Source organism: Salmo trutta, chromosome 26 (assembly GCF_901001165.1).
Source record: "Salmo trutta chromosome 26, fSalTru1.1, whole genome shotgun sequence".
In the NCBI taxonomy this organism is placed as follows: Eukaryota; Metazoa; Chordata; class Actinopteri; order Salmoniformes; family Salmonidae; genus Salmo; species Salmo trutta.
The window spans coordinates 30,069,705-30,092,264 of record NC_042982.1 but is presented as its reverse complement, the minus strand read 5'-3'; the positions used below and the strand labels follow the sequence as shown (position 1 = coordinate 30,092,264).

The following is a 22,560-nucleotide window of genomic DNA, read 5'->3' as shown; positions in this document are numbered from 1 at the left end:
GGATAGGATACAGAGGGATACCAGAGGATAGGTAGGAGGGGAGGAGAGACTGTAGTGGATACAGAGGGAGGGATTAGGGTAGGAGGGAGGAGAGACGTAGTGGATACAGAGGGAAGGGTAGGAGGGAGGGAGAGACTGTATTGGATACAGGAGGGCGGGGATAGGAGGGAGGAGAGATGTAGGGATACAGACGGATAGTGTAGGAGGGAGAGAGACTGTAGTGGTACAGAGGAATAAGTTAGGCTGGAGGAGAGACTGTATTGGCTTACAGAGGGATAGGTAGTGGAGGGCAGGAGACGACTGTAGTAGATACAGAGGGATGGGCTAGGGTAGGGAGGAGAGACTGTAGTGGATACAGAGGGATGGGATAGGGGAAGGAGAGACTAGTGGATACAGGAGGGAATAGTGTCGGAGGAGGAGAGCTGTAGTAGATACAGCGGAATAGGGTATGGAGTGAGGAGGAGGACTGTGATTAGAAACAGAGGGATGACGATAGGAGGAGGGGATGCCCCCGAGAGGACTGTAGTAGATACAGAGGGATTATGGGGTAGGGGTTAGGACGGGAGGCAGAGACTGATAGTGGATACAGAGGGATAGGGTAGGGAGGAGGAGAGACTGTAGTAGATACAGAGGGATGGGGTAGGGGGAGGAGAGACTCTAGTGGATACAGAGGGATAGGGTAGGAGGGAGGAGAGACTGTAGTAGATACAGAGGGATGGGACAGGGTAGGAGGGAGGAGAGACTGTAGTGGATACAGAGAGATGGGATAGGGTGGGAAGGAGGAGAGACTGTAGTGGATACAGAGGGATAGGGTAGGAGGGAGGAGAGACTGTAGTGGATACAGAGGGATGGGATAGGAGGGAGGAGAGACTGTAGTGGATACAGACGGATAGGGTAGGAGGGAGGAGAGACTCTAGTGGATACAGAGGGATAGGGTAGGAGGGAGGAGAGACTGTAGTGGATACAGAGGGATAGGGTAGGAGGGAGGAGAGACTGTAGTGGATACAGAGGGATGGGATAGGAGGGAGGAGAGACTGTAGTGGATACAGAGGGATAGGATAGGGGAGGGGAGACTATAGTGGATACAGAGGGATGGGATAGGAGGGAAGAGAGACTGTAGTGGATACAGAGGGATAGGGTAGGAGGGAGGAGAGACTGTAGTGGATACAGAAGGATAGGGTAGGAGGGAGGAGAGACTGTAGTAGATACAGAGGGATGGGATAGGAGGGAGGAGAGACTGTAGTGGATACAGAGGGATAGGGTAGGAGGGAGGAGAGACTGTAGTGGATACAGAGGGATGGGATAGGAGGGAGGAGAGACTGTAGTGGATACAGAGGGATGGGATAGGAGGGAGGAGAGACTGTAGTGGATACAGAGGGATAGGGTAGGAGGGAGGAGAGACTGTAGTGGATACAGAGGGATGGGATAGGGTAGGAGGGGGGGAGACTGTAGTAGATACAGAGGGATAGGGTAGGAGGGAGGAGAGACTGTAGTGGATACAGAGGGATGGGATAGGGTAGGAGGGAGGAGAGACTGTAGTGGATACAGAGGGATAGGGTAGGAGGGAGGAGAGACTGTAGTGGATACAGAGGGATAGGGTAGGGGTGAGGAGAGACTGTAGTGGATACAGAAGGATGGGATAGGAGGGAGGAGAGACTGTAGTAGATACAGAGGGATAGGATAGGGGAGGAGAGACTATAGTGGATACAGAGGGATGGGATAGGAGGGAGGAGAGACTAGTGGATACAGAGGGATAGGGTAGGAAGGAGGAGAGACTGTAGTGGATACAGAGGGATAGGGTAGGAGGGAGGAGAGACTGTAGTGGATACAGAGGGATGGGGTAGGAGGGAGGAGAGACTGTAGTGGATACAGAGGGATAGGGTAGGAGGGAGGAGAGACTGTAGTGGATACAGAGGGATAGGGTAGGAGGGAGGAGAGACTGTAGTGGATACAGAGGGATGGGATAGGGTAGGAGGCAGGAGAGACTGTAGTGGATACAGAGGGATGGGATAGGGGGGAGGAGAGACTAGTGGATACAGATGGATAGGGTAGGGGGGAGGAGAGACTGTAGTGGATACAGAGGGATGGGATAGGGTAGGAGAGGGGAGAGACTGTAGTGGATACAGAGGGATGGGATAGGGTAGGAGGGAGGAGAGACTGTAGTGGATACAGAGGGATAGGGTAGGAGGGAGGAGAGACTGTAGTGGATACAGATGGATAGGGTAGGGGGGAGGAGAGACTGTAGTGGATACAGAAGGATGGGATAGGAGGGAGGAGAGACTGTAGTAGATACAGAGGGATAGGATAGGGGAGGAGAGACTATAGTGGATACAGAGGGATGGGATAGGAGGGAGGAGAGACTAGTGGATACAGAGGGATAAGGTAGGAGGGAGGAGAGACTGTAGTGGATACAGAGGGATAGGGTAGGAGGGAGGAGAGACTGTAGTGGATACAGAGGGATGGGATAGGAGGGAGGAGAGACTGTAGTGGATACAGACGGATAGGGTAGGAGGGAGGAGAGACTGTAGTGGATACAGAGGAATAAGGTAGGAGGGAGGAGAGACTGTAGTGGATACAGAGGGATAGGGTAGGAGGCAGGAGAGACTGTAGTAGATACAGAGGGATGGGATAGGGTAGGAGGGAGGAGAGACTGTAGTGGATACAGAGGGATGGGATAGGGGGAAGGAGAGACTAGTGGATACAGAGGGATAGGGTAGGAGGGAGGAGAGACTGTAGTAGATACAGAGGGATAGGGTAGGAGGGAGGAGAGACTGTAGTAGATACAGAGGGATGAGATAGGAGGGAGGAGAGACTGTAGTAGATACAGAGGGATGGGGTAGGGTAGGAGGGAGGAGAGACTGTAGTGGATACAGAGGGATAGGGTAGGGAGGAGGAGAGACTGTAGTAGATACAGAGGGATGGGGTAGGGGGAGGAGAGACTCTAGTGGATACAAAGGGATAGGGTAGGAGGGAGGAGAGACTGTAGTAGATACAGAGGGATGGGACAGGGTAGGAGGGAGGAGAGACTGTAGTGGATACAGAGAGATGGGATAGGGTGGGAAGGAGGAGAGACTGTAGTGGATACAGAGGGATAGGGTAGGAGGGAGGAGAGACTGTAGTGGATACAGAGGGATGGGATAGGAGGGAGGAGAGACTGTAGTGGATACAGACGGATAGGGTAGGAGGGAGGAGAGACTGTAGTGGATACAGAGGGATAGGGTAGGAGGGAGGAGAGACTGTAGTGGATACAGAGGGATAGGGTAGGAGGGAGGAGAGACTGTAGTGGATACAGAGGGATGGGATAGGAGGGAGGAGAGACTGTAGTGGATACAGAGGGATAGGATAGGGGAGGAGAGACTATAGTGGATACAGAGGGATGGGATAGGAGGGAGGAGAGACTGTAGTGGATACAGAGGGATAGGGTAGGAGGGAGGAGAGACTGTAGTGGATACAGAGGGATGGGGTAGGAGGGAGGAGAGACTGTAGTAGATACAGAGGGATGGGATAGGAGGGAGGAGAGACTGTAGTGGATACAGAGGGATAGGGTAGGAGGGAGGAGAGACTGTAGTGGATACAGAGGGATGGGATAGGAGGGAGGAGAGACTGTAGTGGATACAGAGGGATGGGATAGGAGGGAGGAGAGACTGTAGTGGATACAGAGGGATAGGGTAGGAGGGAGGAGAGACTGTAGTGGATACAGAGGGATGGGATAGGGTAGGAGGGGGGGAGACTGTAGTAGATACAGAGGGATAGGGTAGGAGGGAGGAGAGACTGTAGTGGATACAGAGGGATGGGATAGGGTAGGAGGGAGGAGAGACTGTAGTGGATACAGAGGGATAGGGTAGGAGGGAGGAGAGACTGTAGTGGATACAGAGGGATAGGGTAGGGGTGAGGAGAGACTGTAGTGGATACAGAAGGATGGGATAGGAGGGAGGAGAGACTGTAGTAGATACAGAGGGATAGGATAGGGGAGGAGAGACTATAGTGGATACAGAGGGATGGGATAGGAGGGAGGAGAGACTAGTGGATACAGAGGGATAGGGTAGGAGGGAGGAGAGACTGTAGTGGATACAGAGGGATAGGGTAGGAGGGAGGAGAGACTGTAGTGGATACAGAGGGATGGGGTAGGAGGGAGGAGAGACTGTAGTGGATACAGAGGGATAGGGTAGGAGGGAGGAGAGACTGTAGTGGATACAGAGGGATAGGGTAGGAGGGAGGAGAGACTGTAGTGGATACAGAGGGATGGGATAGGGTAGGAGGCAGGAGAGACTGTAGTGGATACAGAGGGATGGGATAGGGGGGAGGAGAGACTAGTGGATACAGAGGGATAGGGTAGGAGGGAGGAGAGACTGTAGTAGATACAGAGGGATAGGGTAGGAGGGAGGAGAGACTGTAGTAGATACAGAGGGATGAGATAGGAGGGAGGAGAGACTGTAGTAGATACAGAGGGATGGGGTAGGGTAGGAGGGAGGAGAGACTGTAGTGGATACAGAGGGATAGGGTAGGGGGGAGGAGAGACTGTAGTAGATACAGAGGGATGGGGTAGGGGGAGGAGAGATTCTAGTGGATACAGAGGGATAGGGTAGGAGGGAGGAGAGACTGTAGTAGATACAGAGGGATGGGACAGGGTAGGAGGGAGGAGAGACTGTAGTGGATACAGAGAGATGGGATAGGGTGGGAAGGAGGAGAGACTGTAGTGGATACAGAGGGATAGGGTAGGAGGAAGGAGAGACTGTAGTAGATACAGAGGGATGGGATAGGGTAGGAGGGAGGAGAGACTGTAGTGGATACAGAGAGATAGGGTAGGAGGGAGGAGAGACTGTAGTGGATACAGAGGGATGGGATATGGTAGGAGGGAGGAGAGACTGTAGTAGATACAGAGGGACAGGGTAGGAGGGAGGAAAGACTGTAGTGGATACAGAGGGATAGGGTAGGAGGGAGGAGAGACTGTGGTGGATACAGAGGGATGGGATAGGAGGGAGGAGAGACTCTAGTGGATACAGAGGGATAGGGTAGGAGGGAGGAGAGACTGTAGTAGATACAGAGGGATGGGATAGGGTAGGAGGGAGGAGAGACTGTAGTGGATACAGAAGGATAGGGTAGGAGGGAGGAGAGACTGTAGTGGATACAGAGGGATAGGGTAGGAGGGAGGAGAGACTAGTGGATACAGAGGGATAGGGTAGAAAGGGAGGAGAGACTGTAGTGGATACAGAGGGATGGGATAGGAGGGAGGAGAGACTGTAGTGGATACAGAGAGATGGGATAGGGTAGGAGGGAGGAGAGACTGTAGTGGATACAGAGGGATAGGGTAGGAGGGGGGAGAGACTGTAGTGGATACAGAGGGATAGGGTAGGAGGGAGGAGAGACTGTAGTGGATACAGAGAGATGGGATATGGTAGGAGGGAGGAGAGACTGTAGTGGATACAGAGGGATGGGATAGGGGGAGGAAAGACTGTAGTGGATACAGAGGGATAGGGTAGGAGGGAGGAGAGACTTTAGTGGATACACAGGGATAGGGTAGGAAGGAGGAAAGACTGTAGTGGATACAGAGGGATAGGGCAGGGGAGAGGAGAGACTGTAGTGGATACAGAGGGATGGGATAGGAGGGAGGAGTGACTGTAGTGGATACAGAGGGAAGGGGTAGGGGGGAAGGGAGAGACTAGTGGATACAGAGGGATAGGGTAGGAGGGAGGGAGGGAGGAGAGACTAGTAGATACAGAGGGATGGGGATGAAGAGAGAGTAAATGGGAGACAGCAGAGTTCTGAAAATCATGGAAATATCCATTAGTTGTCCCCAATGCAGTAAAAAACTGCAGTCAGCAGTGATCCATTGCCCAGCATAACTCTTAGTTCCGTGTTGTCATCCCTTAGAGATAGGAGAGAGAGCAGGGCCCTGGCAGGGCTACTATGGTTTGGTTAGGTTACCACGGTAACAGATGGGGAGCATTCAGCATAACAGTGCCACAGCGTATTATACAGTGGTCAGTCACTGCAGCTTGGGATGACGATGTGTGTGTGTGTCTGCTTTCCAGTGTGGGACTACAGCACAGGGCGAGTTGGAGGACCTCTCATTTGTTCTGAAATTAAGCTCAAGGATTGGGTGGAGGGTGAGTGACACAGAAAGACAGGGAGGAGGCCCCTGGGTCTCTTTATCCACACACACACATTTATGAAAACAATGTCATATAGTTTACTGATCCATCCCGCATTATTTACACACTCGCCCTAGTCAGTGTGAGAGATGGACAGCGTTTTAGGGGAAAAATCCCTCTTTCATATTTCAACTGCACCATGACCTTGTAAGGAAGTCATTCAGAACACAACTCTTTCGTCGGTACAGTTTTCCATCATACAGTGCCTTCAGAAAGTATTCACACCCCTTCACTTACAAGGTGGGATTCAAATGTATTTGTCATTTTTTGTCAACAATCTACGCAAAATACTCTAATGTCAAAGTGGAAATTTGATTACATAGATATTCAAACCCCTGAGTCAATACATGTTAGAATCACCTTTCTGCGTAAGTCTCTAAGAACTTTGTACACCTGGATTGTACAATATTTGCACATTATTCTTTTAAAAAGTTGGTTGTTGATAATTGCTAGACAGCCATTTTTAAGTCTTGCCATAGATTTAAGTCAAAACTGTAAATAGGCCACTCAGGAACATTCAATGGTGTTTGGGTAAGCAACTCCAGTGTATATTTGGCCTTGTGTTTTATGTTATTGTCCTGCTAAAATGTGAATTTCTCTCCCAGTGTCAGTTGGAAAGCAGACTGAACCAGGTTTTCCTCTAGGATATTGCCTGTGCTTAGCGCTATTCCATTTATTTTTATCCTAAAAAACTCCCTGTCCCTTGAGAATGACAAGCATACTCATAACATGATGCAGCCACCACTATGCTTGAAAATATGAATAGTGGTACTCAGTGTTGTGTTGTGTTGGATTTGCCCCAAACATAATGTCTTTGACACATTATTACTTAAGTGCCTTTTTGCAAACAAAATGCATACAGAGAGGAGGTAGTCATTCAAAAATCATGTTAAACGCTATTATTGCACACAGAGAGTCCATGCAACTTATTATGTGACTTGTTATGCACATTTTTACTCCATAACTTATTTATGCTAGCCATAACAAAGGGGTTGAATATTTATTGACTCAAGACATTTCAGCTTTTCATTTTTAATTAATTTGTAAAAATGTTTAAAAAAAAAAAACTGTCCACTTTGACATTATGGGGTATTGTGTGTAGGCCAGTGACACAACGTCTATTTTATCTGTTTAAATCCAAATTCAAGCTGTAACACAACAAAATGTGGAATAAGTCAAAGGTGTGAATACTTTCTGAAGCGACTGTACATGGTCTATTCTGTGCTAATCGTCTTATCTAATCTAGTTTATTCTATCCTAGTTTGGACCACAGAAAAAGGACATGCTGTCTGTATTTTATCCACTCTGTGTTTCCTCTGTATTAACAGTACACTGTACTCTCTATATTTCTGTGTCCATCTACTCTGCTGATATCTATTGGTCTTTATTTCCTTCCCTGCTCTGTCCTCCAGGTGGCTACCACAGCACAGACACGCCCAACCCACAAGGTGAGATCCTGATTGGCGGGCCCAACGTTACCATGGGTTACTACAAGAATGAGGCCAAGAACCAGGACTTCTTTGTGGACGACAACGGCCAGCGCTGGTTCTGTACGGGAGACATAGGAGAGGTCCATCCTGATGGATGCCTCAAGATCATTGGTGAGGAGCAGGGCTAACACCTCTAACTGAATGTCCTCATTCTCAGTTTCTGAATAAAGAGACATCTACTCTATTCCAAAGTGTTCCCGTTCACCATGGTTATGCACCCAAGTTCATATTTGCTAAGATAAACATTTACTTTTGGGCATGTCCATCAAAGGAGGCTGGTGGGAGGAGCTATAAGAGGATGGGCTCATTGTAATGGCTGGAATGGAATCAATGCAACGGAGTCAAACACAGTGTGTTTGATGTGTTTGGCACCATTCCATTGATTCCATTCCAGCCATTATAATAAGCCCGTCCTCCTCTAGCTCCTCCCACCAGCCTCCTCTGATGTCCATATACGGTACCATGTAAAAAAACATCCCTGATACCACCTACGTCACCACACCGCATCAACGTCATGCCAAAACCACTGAAACCCCCTATGCCCCTACGTTCATCTATCAGTCTAGCAGGACAGCTCCCAAGAACAACTATTTCTCAATTCCACCTCACTTCTGAGAATTCCTCTTGAGTCGTGTTTACTTTAGACTGACAGAAATCCTAATGCTCTCTGTTGTCTATATCTGTCTGTAAAGATTTGCTGTGCAATGGAAAATTTGCTTTTTCTCCTCCAGTTCTCCCCCACCCCCCACACACACACACATACAGTGTGACAGTGTGTCCCTGTGTCTACAGATCGTAAGAAGGACCTGGTTAAGCTCCAGGCAGGAGAGTATGTGTCTCTGGGGAAGGTGGAGGCCATGCTGAAGAACTGCCCCCTTATAGACAACATCTGTGCCTACGCCAACAGGTGTGTGTGTGTGTGTATGAATCAGTCTATGTAAAAAAACAGAGACATGGTGGTGTCTTCTTAACCGTTATCTCTCTTCAGTGAAGAGATGTACGTGATTGGCTTTGTGGTGCCCAATCAGAAGCATCTGCTGTCGCTAGCGGAGCAGTATTGTATCCGGGGCTCGTGGGAGGAGCTGTGTAACAACGCTGCCATGGAGGGGGTGGTCCTGCAGGTCATCACTGAGGCTGCCCTATCAGGTGAGAGGTCAAAGGTCATCACACCTTGGAGAGAGAGGAGAGGGCAGTTATGCAGCCGATGGAAGTGGTAGTAGTAGATACACGCTAAAGTCCGTTTGAAGCTCTACTTTTGTCATCCATTCCTTTTGGTGATTTCTTTGGTTTCACCTCTGACTGGAGTTGTGATGTATTTCTTCTTCTTGTCTGCCTGTGCAGCCCAGCTGGAGCGGTTTGAGATCCCCCGTAAGATCCGTCTGAGCCCCGACCCCTGGACCCCCGAGACGGGCCTGGTGACCGACGCCTTCAAGCTCAAACGCCAGCAGCTGAAGAGTAAGTACCAGGATGACATCGAGAGAATGTATGGCGGGAAGTAGGACCAGACCAGACCAAAACCTCTCCAAGCACAGATCCAGCATCTGCCTCAAGCCTCCAAGTTTTTAGCTCCATCCTTCTATCCCCACCAGACCCCCATCCCGGACGAGCCCCCAGAAGCACTCAATTTACTTGAATCTACTTTATTCGAATGAGACCAAAAAAGATAGACAGAGAGAGAGATAGAGGGAGAGAAAGAGATAGAGAAACAGATTGAGAAAGATAGAGGGAGAGAAATAGATAGAGAAACAGATTGAGAAAGATAGAGGGAGAGAAATAGATAGAGAAACAGATTGAGAAAGATAGAGGGAGAGAAATAGATAGAGAAACAGATTGAGAAAGATAGAGGGAGAGAAATAGCAATATCAAAGAGAGGAGGCTGTGTTGGAATATTTATACCGTTCCTTCATTCGATGAAATGGCTTTGCTTAAAAATTCTAATCAATAGACAATAAATAAAGCCCTGAAGACTGTTAGAGAGAAGGATTAGTTAGGAGAGAGTAAGTAAAGGGTGTTGTTGGAACGCCCTAATATCTCCATGTTCATTCCACTGCTTGCCCATGTTCATTCCACTTCTTGCCCATGTTCATTCCACTGCTTGCCCATGTTCATTCCACTGCTTGCCCATGTTCATTCCACTGCTTGCCCATGTTCATTCCACTTCTTGCCCATGTTCATTCCACTGCTTGCCCATGTTCATTCCACTTCTTGCCCATGTTCATTCCACTTCTTGCCCATGTTCATTCCACTTCTTGCCCATGTTCATTCCACTTCTTGCCCTCTTTGGAGATGGTTTTCCTCCAGATGTGAGTTATGAGACAGGACAGATAAGGTAATGTTGCCTGTTGATCTCTCTCTCTATCTGTGTGCGTGCGTGCGTGCGCGCGCGCGACAAGGACAAGAACTGGAGGAGAAACAGCACATTTTCCGTTGCCTGTTGAGCTCATGTCTGGTAGTGGTCCCGTGTGGCTCCGTTGGTACAGCATGGCATATGCCTGGGTTGTGGGGTGAATTCCAACGGGGGACCAGTACCAATGAAAATGTTTGCACTCACTACTGTAAGTTGCTCTGGATAAAATCGTCTGCTAAATGACTAGTGAGTGTTGTTGACCATTATTGAAGCACAAGCTCAGGTTGGTTGGAGAACATTGTTTTAACACCAATGCCCTTCTGTCTGAGGGTGTCAGGAATGCTAAGCCATGAGAGCCTGTAGAGTGTAAGTACCATTAACATTGCAATTAATAGCTGTTATATAATTATTAGTTTTTCTCCTTTAATTATGTGATTCTGTCCACATTAGTCTAGAGTCCTCATTGGCTGATTCTCTCTACAAGTTCCAAATCCAGGGCTCCTCGTTGGCTAATTCTCAGCCCTGTTCCTGAAGCCAGGTTTTTCCATTGCTTATTCTCTGGTTTATTTCAGAACCTAGTTCTGCCCGGAGACTAGTCTTATTTCCTGCAGGACAGGAAGCAACTAGCTGTCGTCGTTTCTTTTTGTTGTGGTTGTTCTGTTTTGTTGATCCTGTTTCTCCTGCTTAGTGAGGCTTTAGCACTGTGATTTCTATTAGATTCCCATCTGCCCATCTGATCCTACAGGCACAAAGTCAACAGAAGGTTCAGAGAGACTAAGATAATGACTTTATTGTGCCCATGGGGAAATGTGTGTTGTGGCTAGGGCAGGGAAATGTTGAGTCTCTGCACCTAGAATAAAAACCTTTCGCGGTGAATATACACGACATGGACAAAAGTATATGGACACCTGCTCGTCGAACATCTCTTTCCAAAATCATGGGCATTAATATGGAGTTGGTCCCCCCTTTGCTGCTATAACAGCCTCCATTCTTCTGGGAAGGATTTCCACTAGATGTTGGAACATTGCTGCGGGGACTTGCTTCCATTCAGCCACAAGAGCATTACTGAGGTCGGAACTGATGTTGGGTGATTAGGCCTAGCTAGTAGTCGGCATTCCAACTCACCACAATGGTGTTCAATGGGGTTGAGGTCAGGGCTCTGTGCAGGCCAGTCAAGTTCTTCCACATCAATCTTGACAAACCATTTCTGTATGGACCTCGCTTTGTGCAGGGGGGCATCGTCATGCTGAAACAGGAAAGGGCCTTCCCCAAACTGTTGCCACAAAGTTGGAACCACAGAATTGTCTAGAATGTCATTGTATGCTGGAGGGTTAAGATTTCCCTTCACTGAAACTAAGGGGCCTAGCCCGAACCATGAAAAACAGCCCCAGACCATTATTCCTCCTCCACCATTGGCAACTCTAGCAGGCCAGATATTTGACGAACTGACTTGTAGGAAAGGTGGCATCCCTATCACGGTGCCACGTTGAAAATCACTGAGCTGGGCCATGCTACTGCCAATGTTTGTCTATGGAGATTGCATGGCTGTGTGCTCAATTTTATACACCTGTCAGCAACGGATGTGGCTGAAATAGCCGAATCCACTAATTTGAAGGGGTGACAACATACTTTTGGCCATGTAGTGTATGTATTTCAGAACTCTTCCCTTGCCATTTCTGTCATTAATACAATTGTTATTATTTATGGTAATGCCAATTAATAATACTCTTGTCATAAACTCATAATGTTTGTAAGAAATATGCAGATTGGTGAATAACATTTTCTTTGTGGTAGAAAACATATTTGTACTCTGTTATAGGTGTGTACTTACGTGAACCACACATTCACTAATTTAAGAGCTGTCGTTCTAGAACCACTGCCATGCTTGGAGTAAACAGTATGCCATATGATAATATAACATTTGGACCAAACTAAGGTGGGATTACTTGGCCGACGGCAAGAAGAGATGCACACAAAACACTTCCCGTACAACAGTTGAGAATTTAAAGATTTTAGCTAAGAGCTCAGCATTTGTGTGTGTGTGTGTGTGTGTGTGTGTGTGTGTGTGTGTGTGTGTGTGTGTGTGTGTGTGTGTGTGTGTGTGTGTGTGTGTGTGTGTGTGTGTTCTCACACTTGAAAAAGCCATTCCTTGTATGTTGTTGAATGTGATACACCACAGCAAAAGATGGCCTCAAGCTTTCCTAAATGGTACAAACATTGCTCTGTAGAACATCATTCCACACATGACACCTGTTGCCTTTTCTTGTGATTTCAAGTGGATAACTACATATAGGAAATATTTTAATAACAATGCTGTACACAGTAATGAAATATATAGTTTCTTGACAGTATGTGTTACTGTAACCCAGAATAACATGCATTTCTGATATGTTCCTGTATACTGTACACACAGTATATGAGGGGCAGTGATCACTGAAAAAGGAAAATGTTAAATCTATTGAAGCTTTATAATATAGACCCGTTTTGGAAATCCTCTCCCTGTTTGTCTGGGGAATCTGCCTTGTAACATAAGTGCATCAATTGTATTTATTAGTAATTTGCCTTGGAATTGATTACATGAAGAAATAAATAAAGATTGTGTTTGGTCTATCAGAGCTGTCCTGCGTTATTTGAGTGCAAATTGAGAAATTAGGCTGTTCTCCATTATGTCTTCCATTACAATTAGACCCATAATAAAGCAGTGATTGGTGACACACATTAGGTGGTTATGATGATGATGACTGCGTGAGAAAGTTCTGTTTGAGCTGTAAGAACGAACTCTTTGAACTTAATTTATCCAATAAGCTCAAAAGGGACCAGGCTAATCAAATTAAACAATTGTGCCTACCATCGTCATGTGTCATTGCCTACTATTTTAAGGCAAACATTTCCAAACCCTTCCCTTTAGCACTATCCAAGACAATTTGTTGCTTAAGTGGTTAAATTCTGTTTAATTATCTGTAATAAGAACATTTAACATGTCGGTGAATGTGTAGTAATAGCCCACTAAGCACGAATCAACTATTTTTTTTAGTAATTGAACAGAATTGGAACATAGCGTTTCAAAATCTGATAACCATTGTTTGTCACATTTTTGTCTGGGCAGTGTCCACTCCAAAATTTGACATTGGGCCAAAACTTGCCTCTTCGACTACAGTCCACTCACGTGATTGGTGACGTCCCAAGGTCGCTATATAAATATTCCCATGTACTTGGATATCCTGTTAAATTCAATAGGCGCACACTCCCACGACGACACGGATCACACAGCTGGGTTCACATGTTCCACAGTTCTGTTGCTCGGTAAGTTGGATAAGTAGTGTATCATTAGTAACAATAGGCCATTGTTAACTAAGTTATGTCTTATAAAAGTTTAATTTGGCAATAATTCGTAAAAGTGTGGGTAAAGAATCAATATCATAACCTCTGTAATTTATGTATTTTTACAGGAAACTTTTCATTCCACCTCATAAACTCCACTGAGGATGGAGAAGTCACACAACTTCACAACGCCCCAAGTTCTTCCCCTGCAGAGGGCTAATGATGCTTCCCAACCGGACAAAAGCTATGGCAACGCATACGTGTACATTTTCATAGTAATCTCCTTCTATGGAGTCTTCCTCGTTGGTATAATGCTGGGCTATGTTCGCTCCAAACGGCGGGAGAAGAGAAGGTCGAACGTTTTTACGCGCCTGGTGCACGAGGAGGAGCAGCGGGAATGGGGCGCGCTGAAAAAGAAGCACAGCATCACTATGACCTCCTTCCAGGTATCGCTTCCCTTCTCCGCGGGGAGCCAGGATGTCAATGAAGGAAGGGTCCTGAGCTCCCCTCTGGCCTGCGCCCTGTTCTCCATTGAACAAACCAGTGTCAGTTCACTGTGCTCCTCCGCCGACGCGCGCTTTGCCATCGAGGAGGAGTCGGACAGCGGGACCGCGGAGGGACCGGACGAGACCCTGAAGGGCAGTTCTACTGACAACAGCGACGACTCCGCCGAGATACAGATACTCGGAGAGGAACTGTGACGCTCAGAACAGATGATGAGAGGGGAAATAAACGCAAAAAACTGTAGACTTTCCATCCCTCTACGTCATATAGGAAATACGTGGAGAAATTAAAGACTGGTAAAGTTTAGCTTGACATATGGAACAATTGCTCTCTAACCATCCGGTTCTGAGCATTGAAACGTACCTGGAACCCACTTGAAATATATTTTCTGTAACGAAATCCTCTTAAGATGTAGCTTAATGATTTCACTGTGCAGTGTTCATAATGTCTATGTAGGTTTACTTGGGGTTGTTGTGTAAATTGAAGAGAAGAAAAAAAAACTGTTGAAAAAAAGAATGATCTGTTTAAGAGATTTAAGAGATATGGTTCTTCTTGACTCTTCTTGGGAAATACATGTTTTTATTTTGAAAAAACTTTGTTGCAATATCTAGTTTTCTCCAAAAGGGGGCAGTGCTGCAGTAGTTTTCCACCACCTGTTGCTGGGGCACACCAGTCATTTCAATAGAATCAACATAACATGGGGTTTACCGACCTGTCCTTGCATTGTCTTATTTGTTCTGAAGTGTTGACATACTAATTTATAAAATAAGAAGCTATTTTTTCAGGCAGTTAGCTGATTATTTATTTTGACTTATTTACATTTACATAATTTAGCACAATTAGCAGACACTCTTATCCAGAGCCACTTAAAGGAGAAAACAGCATCAAGTACCTTGTTCAAGGACACATTGCCAGATCTTTCACCTAGTTGGCTCGGAGATTTGAACCAGCACCCTATATCTGACAAGTCATCATACGTTAAGATTAGGCCAAACCATCCCACCCACTGGAGATCTTCCCATCAGTGGCGGTTCTAGACCATTTCAACTGGGGGGGCAAGCTGGGGCCAGTTGTACTGTTAGAGGGGCCAGTTACATTAGACGTTATTGTTGTCATATCGTTTTCTTCACTGCATTGCAGACATTAGCAGGCAAAATACCATGTTCATAATCATTAGTGTTCCGCGTTGCCACTGTCTAATAATGGATGTAAAAAAAGAATGATAGCAAAAATTAGTTATGTAAGGGGGCCACAAGGGGGTCCAAAATTGTCACATGGGCACTGGTCCCCCCAGAACCGCCCCTGCTTCCCATGTGATAGGAATCCTGGGAAACGAGCATGAAGAATGCTGGGAATTCTCCCAATTGCTATGACGACAACGCTACTACAGCCCATCCCCCTCCAGGCTCCCACCCACACACCATACCATATCAGCCCTGCTGAAGGCCATAATGATCACAACTCACTCCATTGACAACATGCCAAACCAAAGTGAGGTGGAACAATAGTATGAAAGAAAAGGAATGTATTTTATGATGCTAATTAGAATGTAATGGACAATAAACAAAAGCGAAATAAACAATAAAAAATGTACAGTAAACATTACACAAGTTCCAAAATAATAAAGACATTTCAAATGTCATATTATGTCTATATACAGTGTTGTAATGATGTGCAAATAGTTAAAGTACCAAAGGAAAAATAAATATATATACAGTTGAAGTCAGAAGTTTACATACACCTTAGCCAAATACATTTAAACTCAGTTTTTCACAATTCCTGTCATTTAATCCTTGTAAAAATTCCCTGTGTTAGGTCAGTTAGGATCACCACTTTATTTTAAGAATGTGAAATGTCAGAATAATAGTAGAGAGAATTATTTATTTCAGCTTTTATTTCTTTCATCACATTCCCAGTGGGTCAGAAGTTTACATACACTCAATTAGTATTTGGTAGCATTGCCATTAAATTGTTTAACTTGGGTCAAACGTTTCAGGTAGCCAGCCTTCCACAAGCTTCCCACAATAAGTTGGGTGAATTTTGGCCCATTTCTCCTGACATAGCTGGTGTAACTGAGTCAGGTTTGTAGGCCTCCTTGCTCGCACACGCTTTTTCAGTTCTGCCCACAAATTTTCTACAGGATTGAGGTCAGGGTTTATGATGGCCACTCCAATACCTTGACTTTGTTGTCCTTAAGCCATTTTCCCACAACTTTGGAAGTATGCTTGCTGACATTGTCCATTTGGAAGACCCATTTGCGACCAAGCTTTCATTTCCTGACTGATATCTTGAGATGTTGCTTCAATAAATTCACATAATTTTCCTTCATCATTGCCATCTATTTTGTGAAGTGCACCAGTCCCTCCTGCAGCAAAGCACCCCCGCAACATGATGCTGCCACCCCCGTGCTTCACGGTTGGGATGGTGTTCTTCGGCTTGCAAGCATCCCCCTTTTTCCTCCTAACATAACGATGGTCATTATGGCCAGTTATATTTTTGTTTCATCAGACCAGAGGACATTTCTCCAAAAAGTACAATCTTTGTCCTCATGTGCAGTTGCGAACCGTAGTTTGGCTGTGTGGTCCCATGGTGTTTATACTTGCGTACTATTGTTTGTACAGATGAACGTGGTACCTTCAGGTGTTTGGAAATTGCTCCCAATGATGAACCAGACTTGTGGAGGTCTGCAATTTTTTTTCTGAGGTCTTGGCTGATTTCTTTTGATTTTCCCATGATGTCAAGCAAAGAGGCACTGAGTGAAGTTTGAAGGTAGGCCTTGAAATACATCCACAGGTACACCTCCAATTGATTCAAATGATGTCACAACGTCTACGGAAGGTGGCGCCTCTCCCCGGTCGGGCGGCGCTCGGCGGTCGTCGTCGCCGGCCTACCGATCTCCTTTTCATTTTCATTTGGTGATGTCTGTTTGTGTTAGCACCTGTTTTGAGTTAGTTCGTTAGTGGGGGTATTTAGTCTGTCCTTCTAGGTTTAGGGTTGTGCGGGATTATTTGTGTTTACTGTCGTAGGGTTGGGGATTGGTTTTTCTCTGCCTTATTTTCATTCGTAAGTACGGGTTTCCCTGGGCTGTGTCCCGACTCGGTTGGGTGTATTTTGCCATTTGTGGATTCCTTGTTCCCTGCCTTGTGTTCGGCATTTTGGACTGGATAACTATTAAACGTGTTTCACGTACCTGTGGTCTCCTGAGCCTGACTTCACCCCTCCTGAATTTATAGAGAACCCTGACAAATTATGTCAATAAGCCTATCAGAAGATTCAGAAGCCATGACATCATTTTCTGGAATTTTCCAAGCTGTTTAAATGCACAGTCAACTTAGTGTATGTAAACTTCTGACCCACTGGAATTGAGATACAGTAAATTATAAGTGAAATAATCTGTCTGTAAGCAATTGTTGGAAAAATACTTGTGTCATGCACAAAGTAGATGTCCTAACCGACATGCCAAAACTATAGTTTGTTAACAAGAAATTTATGGAGTGGTTGAAAAACGAGTTTTAATAATTCCAACCTAATTTTTTGTAAACTTCCGACTTCAACTGTAAATATAGGTTATATTTACAATGGTGTTTGTTCTTCACTGGCTGCTCTTTTCTTGTGATAACAGGTCACAAATCTTGCTGCTGTGATGGCACACTGTGGTATTTCACCCAATAGATATGGGAGTTTATCAAAATTCTATTTGTTTTTGAATTCTTTGAGTCTGTGTAATCTGAGGGAAATATGTGTCTCTAGTAATATGGTCATACATTTGGCAGGAGGTTAGGAAGTGCAGCTCAGTTTCCACCTCATTTTGAGGGCAGTGTGCAGGAGTTGGATGCTTTAGTCCAGGTCTGGGAGGAGGTCCCTCAGGAGACCATCCGCCACCTCATCAGGAGCATGCCCAGGCGTTGTAGGGAGGTCATACACACTACTGAGCCTCATTTTGACTTGTTTTAAGGACATTACATCAAAGTTGGATCAGCCTGTAGTGTGGTTTTCCACTTTAATTTTGAGTGTGACTCCAAATCCAGACCTCCATGGGTTGATAAATTGGATTTCTATTGATTATTTTTGTGTGATTTTGTTGTCAGCACATTCAACTATGTAAAGAAAAAAGTATTTAATAACATTATTTCATTCATTCAGATCTAGGATGTGTTGTTTAAGTGTTCCCTTTAATTTTTTTAGCAGTATATATACACTACCGTTCAAAAGTTTGGGGTCACTGAGAAATGTCCTTGTTTTTGAAAGAAAAGCTATTTTTTTGTCCATTAAAATAACATAAAATTGATCATAAATACAGTGTAGACATTGTTAATGTTGAAAATGACTATTGTAGCTGGAAACAGCAGATTTTTAATGGAATATCTACATAGGCATACAGAGGCCGATTATCAGCAATCATCACTCCTGTGTTCCAATGGCACGTTGTGTTAGCTAATCCAAGTTTATCATTTTCAAAGGCTAACACAGACACTAGACAGAGGAACTCTGCCTAGAAGGCCAGCATCCCGGAGTCGCCTCTTCACTGTTGATGTTGAGACTGGTGTTTTGCGGGTACTATTTAATGAAGCTGCCAGTTGAGGACTTGTGAGGCGTCTGTTTCTCAAACTAGACACTCTAATGTACTTGTCCTCTTGCTCAGTTGTGCACCGGGGCCTCCCACTGAATACAACCTTACAGTGAAATGCTTACTTACGAGCCCCTAACCAACAGTGCAGTTTAAAAAATATGGATAAGAATAAGAGATGAAAGTAACAAGTAATTAAAGAGCAGCCGTAAAAAATAACAATATATACAGGGGGGTGCGGGGGCACCGGTTATTTGAGGTAGTATGTACAGTGAGGGAAAAAAGCATTTGATCCCCTGCTGATTTTGTACGTTTGCCTAGTGACAAAGAAATGATCAGTCTATAATTTTAATGGTAGGTTTATTTGAACAGTGAGAGACAGAATAACAACAAAAAAATCCAGAAAAATGCATGTCAAAAATGTTATAAAATGATTTGCATTTTAATGAGGGAAATAAGTCATGAGTCATGAGTGAACAGGGAGTACAGGAGGGGGCTGAGCATGTACCCCTGAAGGGCCCTTGTATTGAGGATCAGCGTGGCGGATGTGTTGTTACCTATCCTTACCACCTGGTTGGCGGCCCGTCAGGAAGTCCAGGATCCAGTTGCAGAGGGAGGGGTTTAGTCCCAGGGTCCTTAGCTTAGTGATGAGCTTTGAGGGCACTATGGTGTTGAACGCTAATCTGTAGTCAATGAATAGCATTCTCACATAGGTGTTCCTTTTGTCCAGGTGGGAAAGGGCAGTGTGGAGTGCAATAGAGACTGCATCATCTGTCGATCTGTTGGGGCGGTATGCAATTTGGAGTGGGTCTAGGGTTTCTGGGATGATGGTGTTGATGTGAGCCATGACCAGCCTTTCAAAGCACTTCATGGCTACAGACGTGAGTGCTTCGGGTCGGTAGTCAATTAGGCAGGTTACCTTAGTGTTCTTGGGCCAGTGAGAAAAAGATAGAAAGAGACAAAAAAATAAAGGAGAAAGAGGAAGAGAGAGAGAGGGAGAGAGAAATAGTGACACACACACACACACACAGAGCGAGCAAGAGAGCGAGAGAGAGACAATGCGTAGCAGCATGATACAACAGGATGTGTCTAAATAGCCTCCTCCACCACTGGGAGCTGAGGATTTTGAGTCCTGCCTACGTCCTCCTGCGCCCTGCGCTCTGCCCACATATGCAGAATGAATTACGTTTTAAATGAGTCACTCTGACCTAGCATTGTGGATCCTTCCACTCCTTCTTTCAATTCAATTCAAAGGGCTTTAATGGCATGTGAAACAAATGTTTACATTGCCAAAGCATATATTTACATTGCCAAAGATAATGAACAAAAGTAAAAAATGTACAGTAAACATTACACTCACAAGTTTCAAAGGAATAGACATTTCAAATGTCATATTATGTCTATATACAGTGTTGTAACGATGTGCAAATAGTTCAAGTACAAAAGGGAAAATAAATAAACATAAACATAAACATATGGGTTGTATTTACAATGGTATTTGCTCTTCACTGGTTGCCCTTTTCTTGTGGCAACAGGTCACACATCTTGCTGCTGTGATGGCACACTGTGGTATTTCACCCAATAGATATGGGAGTTTATCAAAATTGTATTTGTTTTTGAATTATTTGTGGGTCTGTGTAATCTGAGGGAAATATGTGTCTCTAATATGGTCATACATATGGCAGGAGGTTAGGAAGTGCAGCTCAATTTCCACTTTATTTTGTGGGCAGTGTGCACATAGCCTGTTTTCTCGAGAGCCAAGTATGCCTATGGCGGCCTCACTCAATAGCAAGGCTCACTGAGTCTGTACATAGTCAAAGCTTTACTTAATTTTGGGTCAGGTATTCTACCACTGTGTACTCTCTGTACTCTCTGTACTCTCTGTTGGTTGGGTCTAATTGTGTTGCTGTCCTGGGGCTCTGTGGGGTCTGTTTGTGTTTGTGAACAGAGTCCCAGGACCAGCTTGCTTAGGGGACTCTTCTCCAGGTTAATCTTTCTGTAGGTGATGGCTTTGTTATGGAAGGTTAGACAACAGCTTCCTTTTCGGTGGTTGTAGAATTTGACGGCTCTTTTCTGGATTTTGATAATCAGCGTATCGGCCTAATTCTGCTCTGCATGCATTATTTGGTGTTTTACGTTGTACACTGAGGATATTTTAGCAGAATTCTGCATGCAGAGTCTCAATTTGGTGTTTATCCCATTTTGTGAATTCTTGGTTGGTGAGCGGACCCCAAACCTCACAACCATAAAGGGCAATGGGTTCTATAACTGATTCAAGTATTTTTTGCCAGATCCTAAAGATCTAGCAAAAAAGATCTAGGTGCTGCTGTAGGCCCTCCTTGGTTGGGGACAGAAGCACCAGATCATCAACACAGTAGACATTTGACTTCAGATTCTAGTAGGGTGAAGCCGGGTGCTGCAGACTGTTCTAGTGGCCTCACCAATTCATATACTGTATGTTGAAGAAGGTGGGGCTCAAGTCTCACCCCACGGCCCTGTGGAAAGAAATGTGTGTGTTTTTTGCCAATTTTAACCGCACACTTGTTGTTTGTGTACATGGATTTTATAATGTCGTATGTTTTCCCCCAACACCACTTTCCATCAATTTGTACTGCAGACCCTCATGCCAAATTTAGTCAAAAGCTTTTTTGCAATCAACAAATGAGAAGACTTTGCCTTTGTTTTGGTTTGTTTGTTTGTCAATTAGGGTGTGCAGTGTGAATACATGGTCTGTCGTAGGGTTATTTGGTAAACCGACAATTTGACATTTGCTCAAGACATTGTTTTCACTGAGGAAATGTACGAGTCTGCTGTTAATGATAATGCAGAGGATTTTCCCAAGGTTGTTGTTGACTCATATCCCACGGTAGTTTTGGGGTCAAATTTGTCTCCACTTTTATGGATTGGGGTGATCAGTCCTCGGTTCCACATATTGGGGAAGATGCCAGAACTGAGGATGATGTTAAATAGTTTAAGTATAGCCAATTGGAATTTGTGGTATATTTTAAAATTTCATTAAGGATACCTTCAACACCACACGCCTTTTTGGGTTGGAGGGTTTGTATTTTGTCCTGTAGTTCATTCAATGTAATTGGAGAATCCAGTGGGTTCTGGTAGTCTCTAATAGTTGATTCTAAGATTTGTAATTGATCATGTATATGTTTTTGCTGTTAATTCTTTGTCAAAAAGATAGGAGAAGTGGTTTACCCATACATCTCCATTTTGGATAGATAACTCTTTGTGTTGTTGTTTGTTTAGTGTTTTCCAATTTTCCCAGAAGTGGTTAGATTCTATTGATTCTTCAATTACATTGAGCTGATTTGTGACATGCTGTTCCTTCTTTTTCCATAGTGTATTTGTGTATTGTTAGTGATTCACCATAGTGAAGGCGTAGACTCAGTTTTTCTGGGTCTCTACGTTTTTGGTTGGATAGGTTTCTCAATTTCTTTCTTAGGTTTTTGCATTCTTCATCAAACCATGTGTCATTGTTTTTCATTTTCTTAGGTTGTCTGCTTGAAATGTTTTGATTTGATAGGGAAGCTGAGAGGTCAAATATACTGTTTAGGCTTTCTACTGTCAAGTTTACACCTTCACTATTACAGTGACATTTTTTGTCCAGGAATTTGTCTAAATGGGTTTGAATTTGGTTTTGCTTAACTGTTTTTTGGTAGGTTTCTACACTAGTTTCCTTCCATTTAAAACATTTCTTAATATTGTGCAGTTCTTTTGGTTTTGATGATTGTTGTTATTTTAGTTATTCAACTTCTTCCTCCCAAAACGCCTCAAATTTGGACTTTCTCATCTTGCATAGTCACTCAGTAAAATAAGGGTTAAATACAAACCAGTAGGGGTAATTATGAGTCAAACTACTGACACCCTCTTAGATGTGTTGTGAGTCACATTTTCCATCATTGACTGTTATTGTGGTTATTTCTTTCCGGCAACACGACTCCCCTCCCTCAGAGTATATGGATCCAGCACTTTCCTTACTTTCCTTATAGTGGAAAGAACAGTGAGAATAATCATTCAGTAATTCTTCCATCATAAACAGTGATTGGTCTTCAGCATTGTGCCAGAGGGAGGAGCATTTGATGTTTGCTCTTTTCTTTCTGCTTTTTAAAAGGAAATGGGGTTCATGACCTTTCTGCTTTTTCCCTTGAAGTTGCTGTCAGTGTTGCC

At 44.7% G+C, this 22,560-nt stretch overlaps 2 protein-coding genes across 3 annotated transcripts in view; both read left to right on the top strand.

Annotated features, from left to right (window-relative positions):
• Window positions 1-10,232, top strand: part of LOC115163632 (long-chain-fatty-acid--CoA ligase 3) — a 47,932-nt gene extending 37,700 nt beyond the window's left edge. For both annotated transcript variants that reach the window (XM_029715672.1, XM_029715673.1), the window contains 5 exons: window positions 6,033-6,107; window positions 7,565-7,753; window positions 8,435-8,549; window positions 8,631-8,788; window positions 8,984-10,232. In XM_029715672.1, coding sequence (XP_029571532.1) covers window positions 6,033-6,107; window positions 7,565-7,753; window positions 8,435-8,549; window positions 8,631-8,788; window positions 8,984-9,141 — 695 coding nt within the window. In that variant the 3' untranslated portion in view covers window positions 9,142-10,232. The remainder of the gene's footprint in view (window positions 1-6,032; window positions 6,108-7,564; window positions 7,754-8,434; window positions 8,550-8,630; window positions 8,789-8,983) is intronic.
• Window positions 10,233-13,124: 2,892 nt separating this feature from the next.
• LOC115163634 (potassium voltage-gated channel subfamily E member 4) lies at window positions 13,125-14,594 on the top strand. The gene is made up of 2 exons (XM_029715674.1): window positions 13,125-13,292; window positions 13,439-14,594. The coding sequence occupies exon 2, from the start codon at window positions 13,475-13,477 to the stop codon at window positions 14,009-14,011; it is 537 nt and encodes a 178-aa protein (XP_029571534.1). The 5' UTR covers window positions 13,125-13,292; window positions 13,439-13,474; the 3' UTR covers window positions 14,012-14,594.
• Window positions 14,595-22,560: the final 7,966 nt, after the last annotated feature.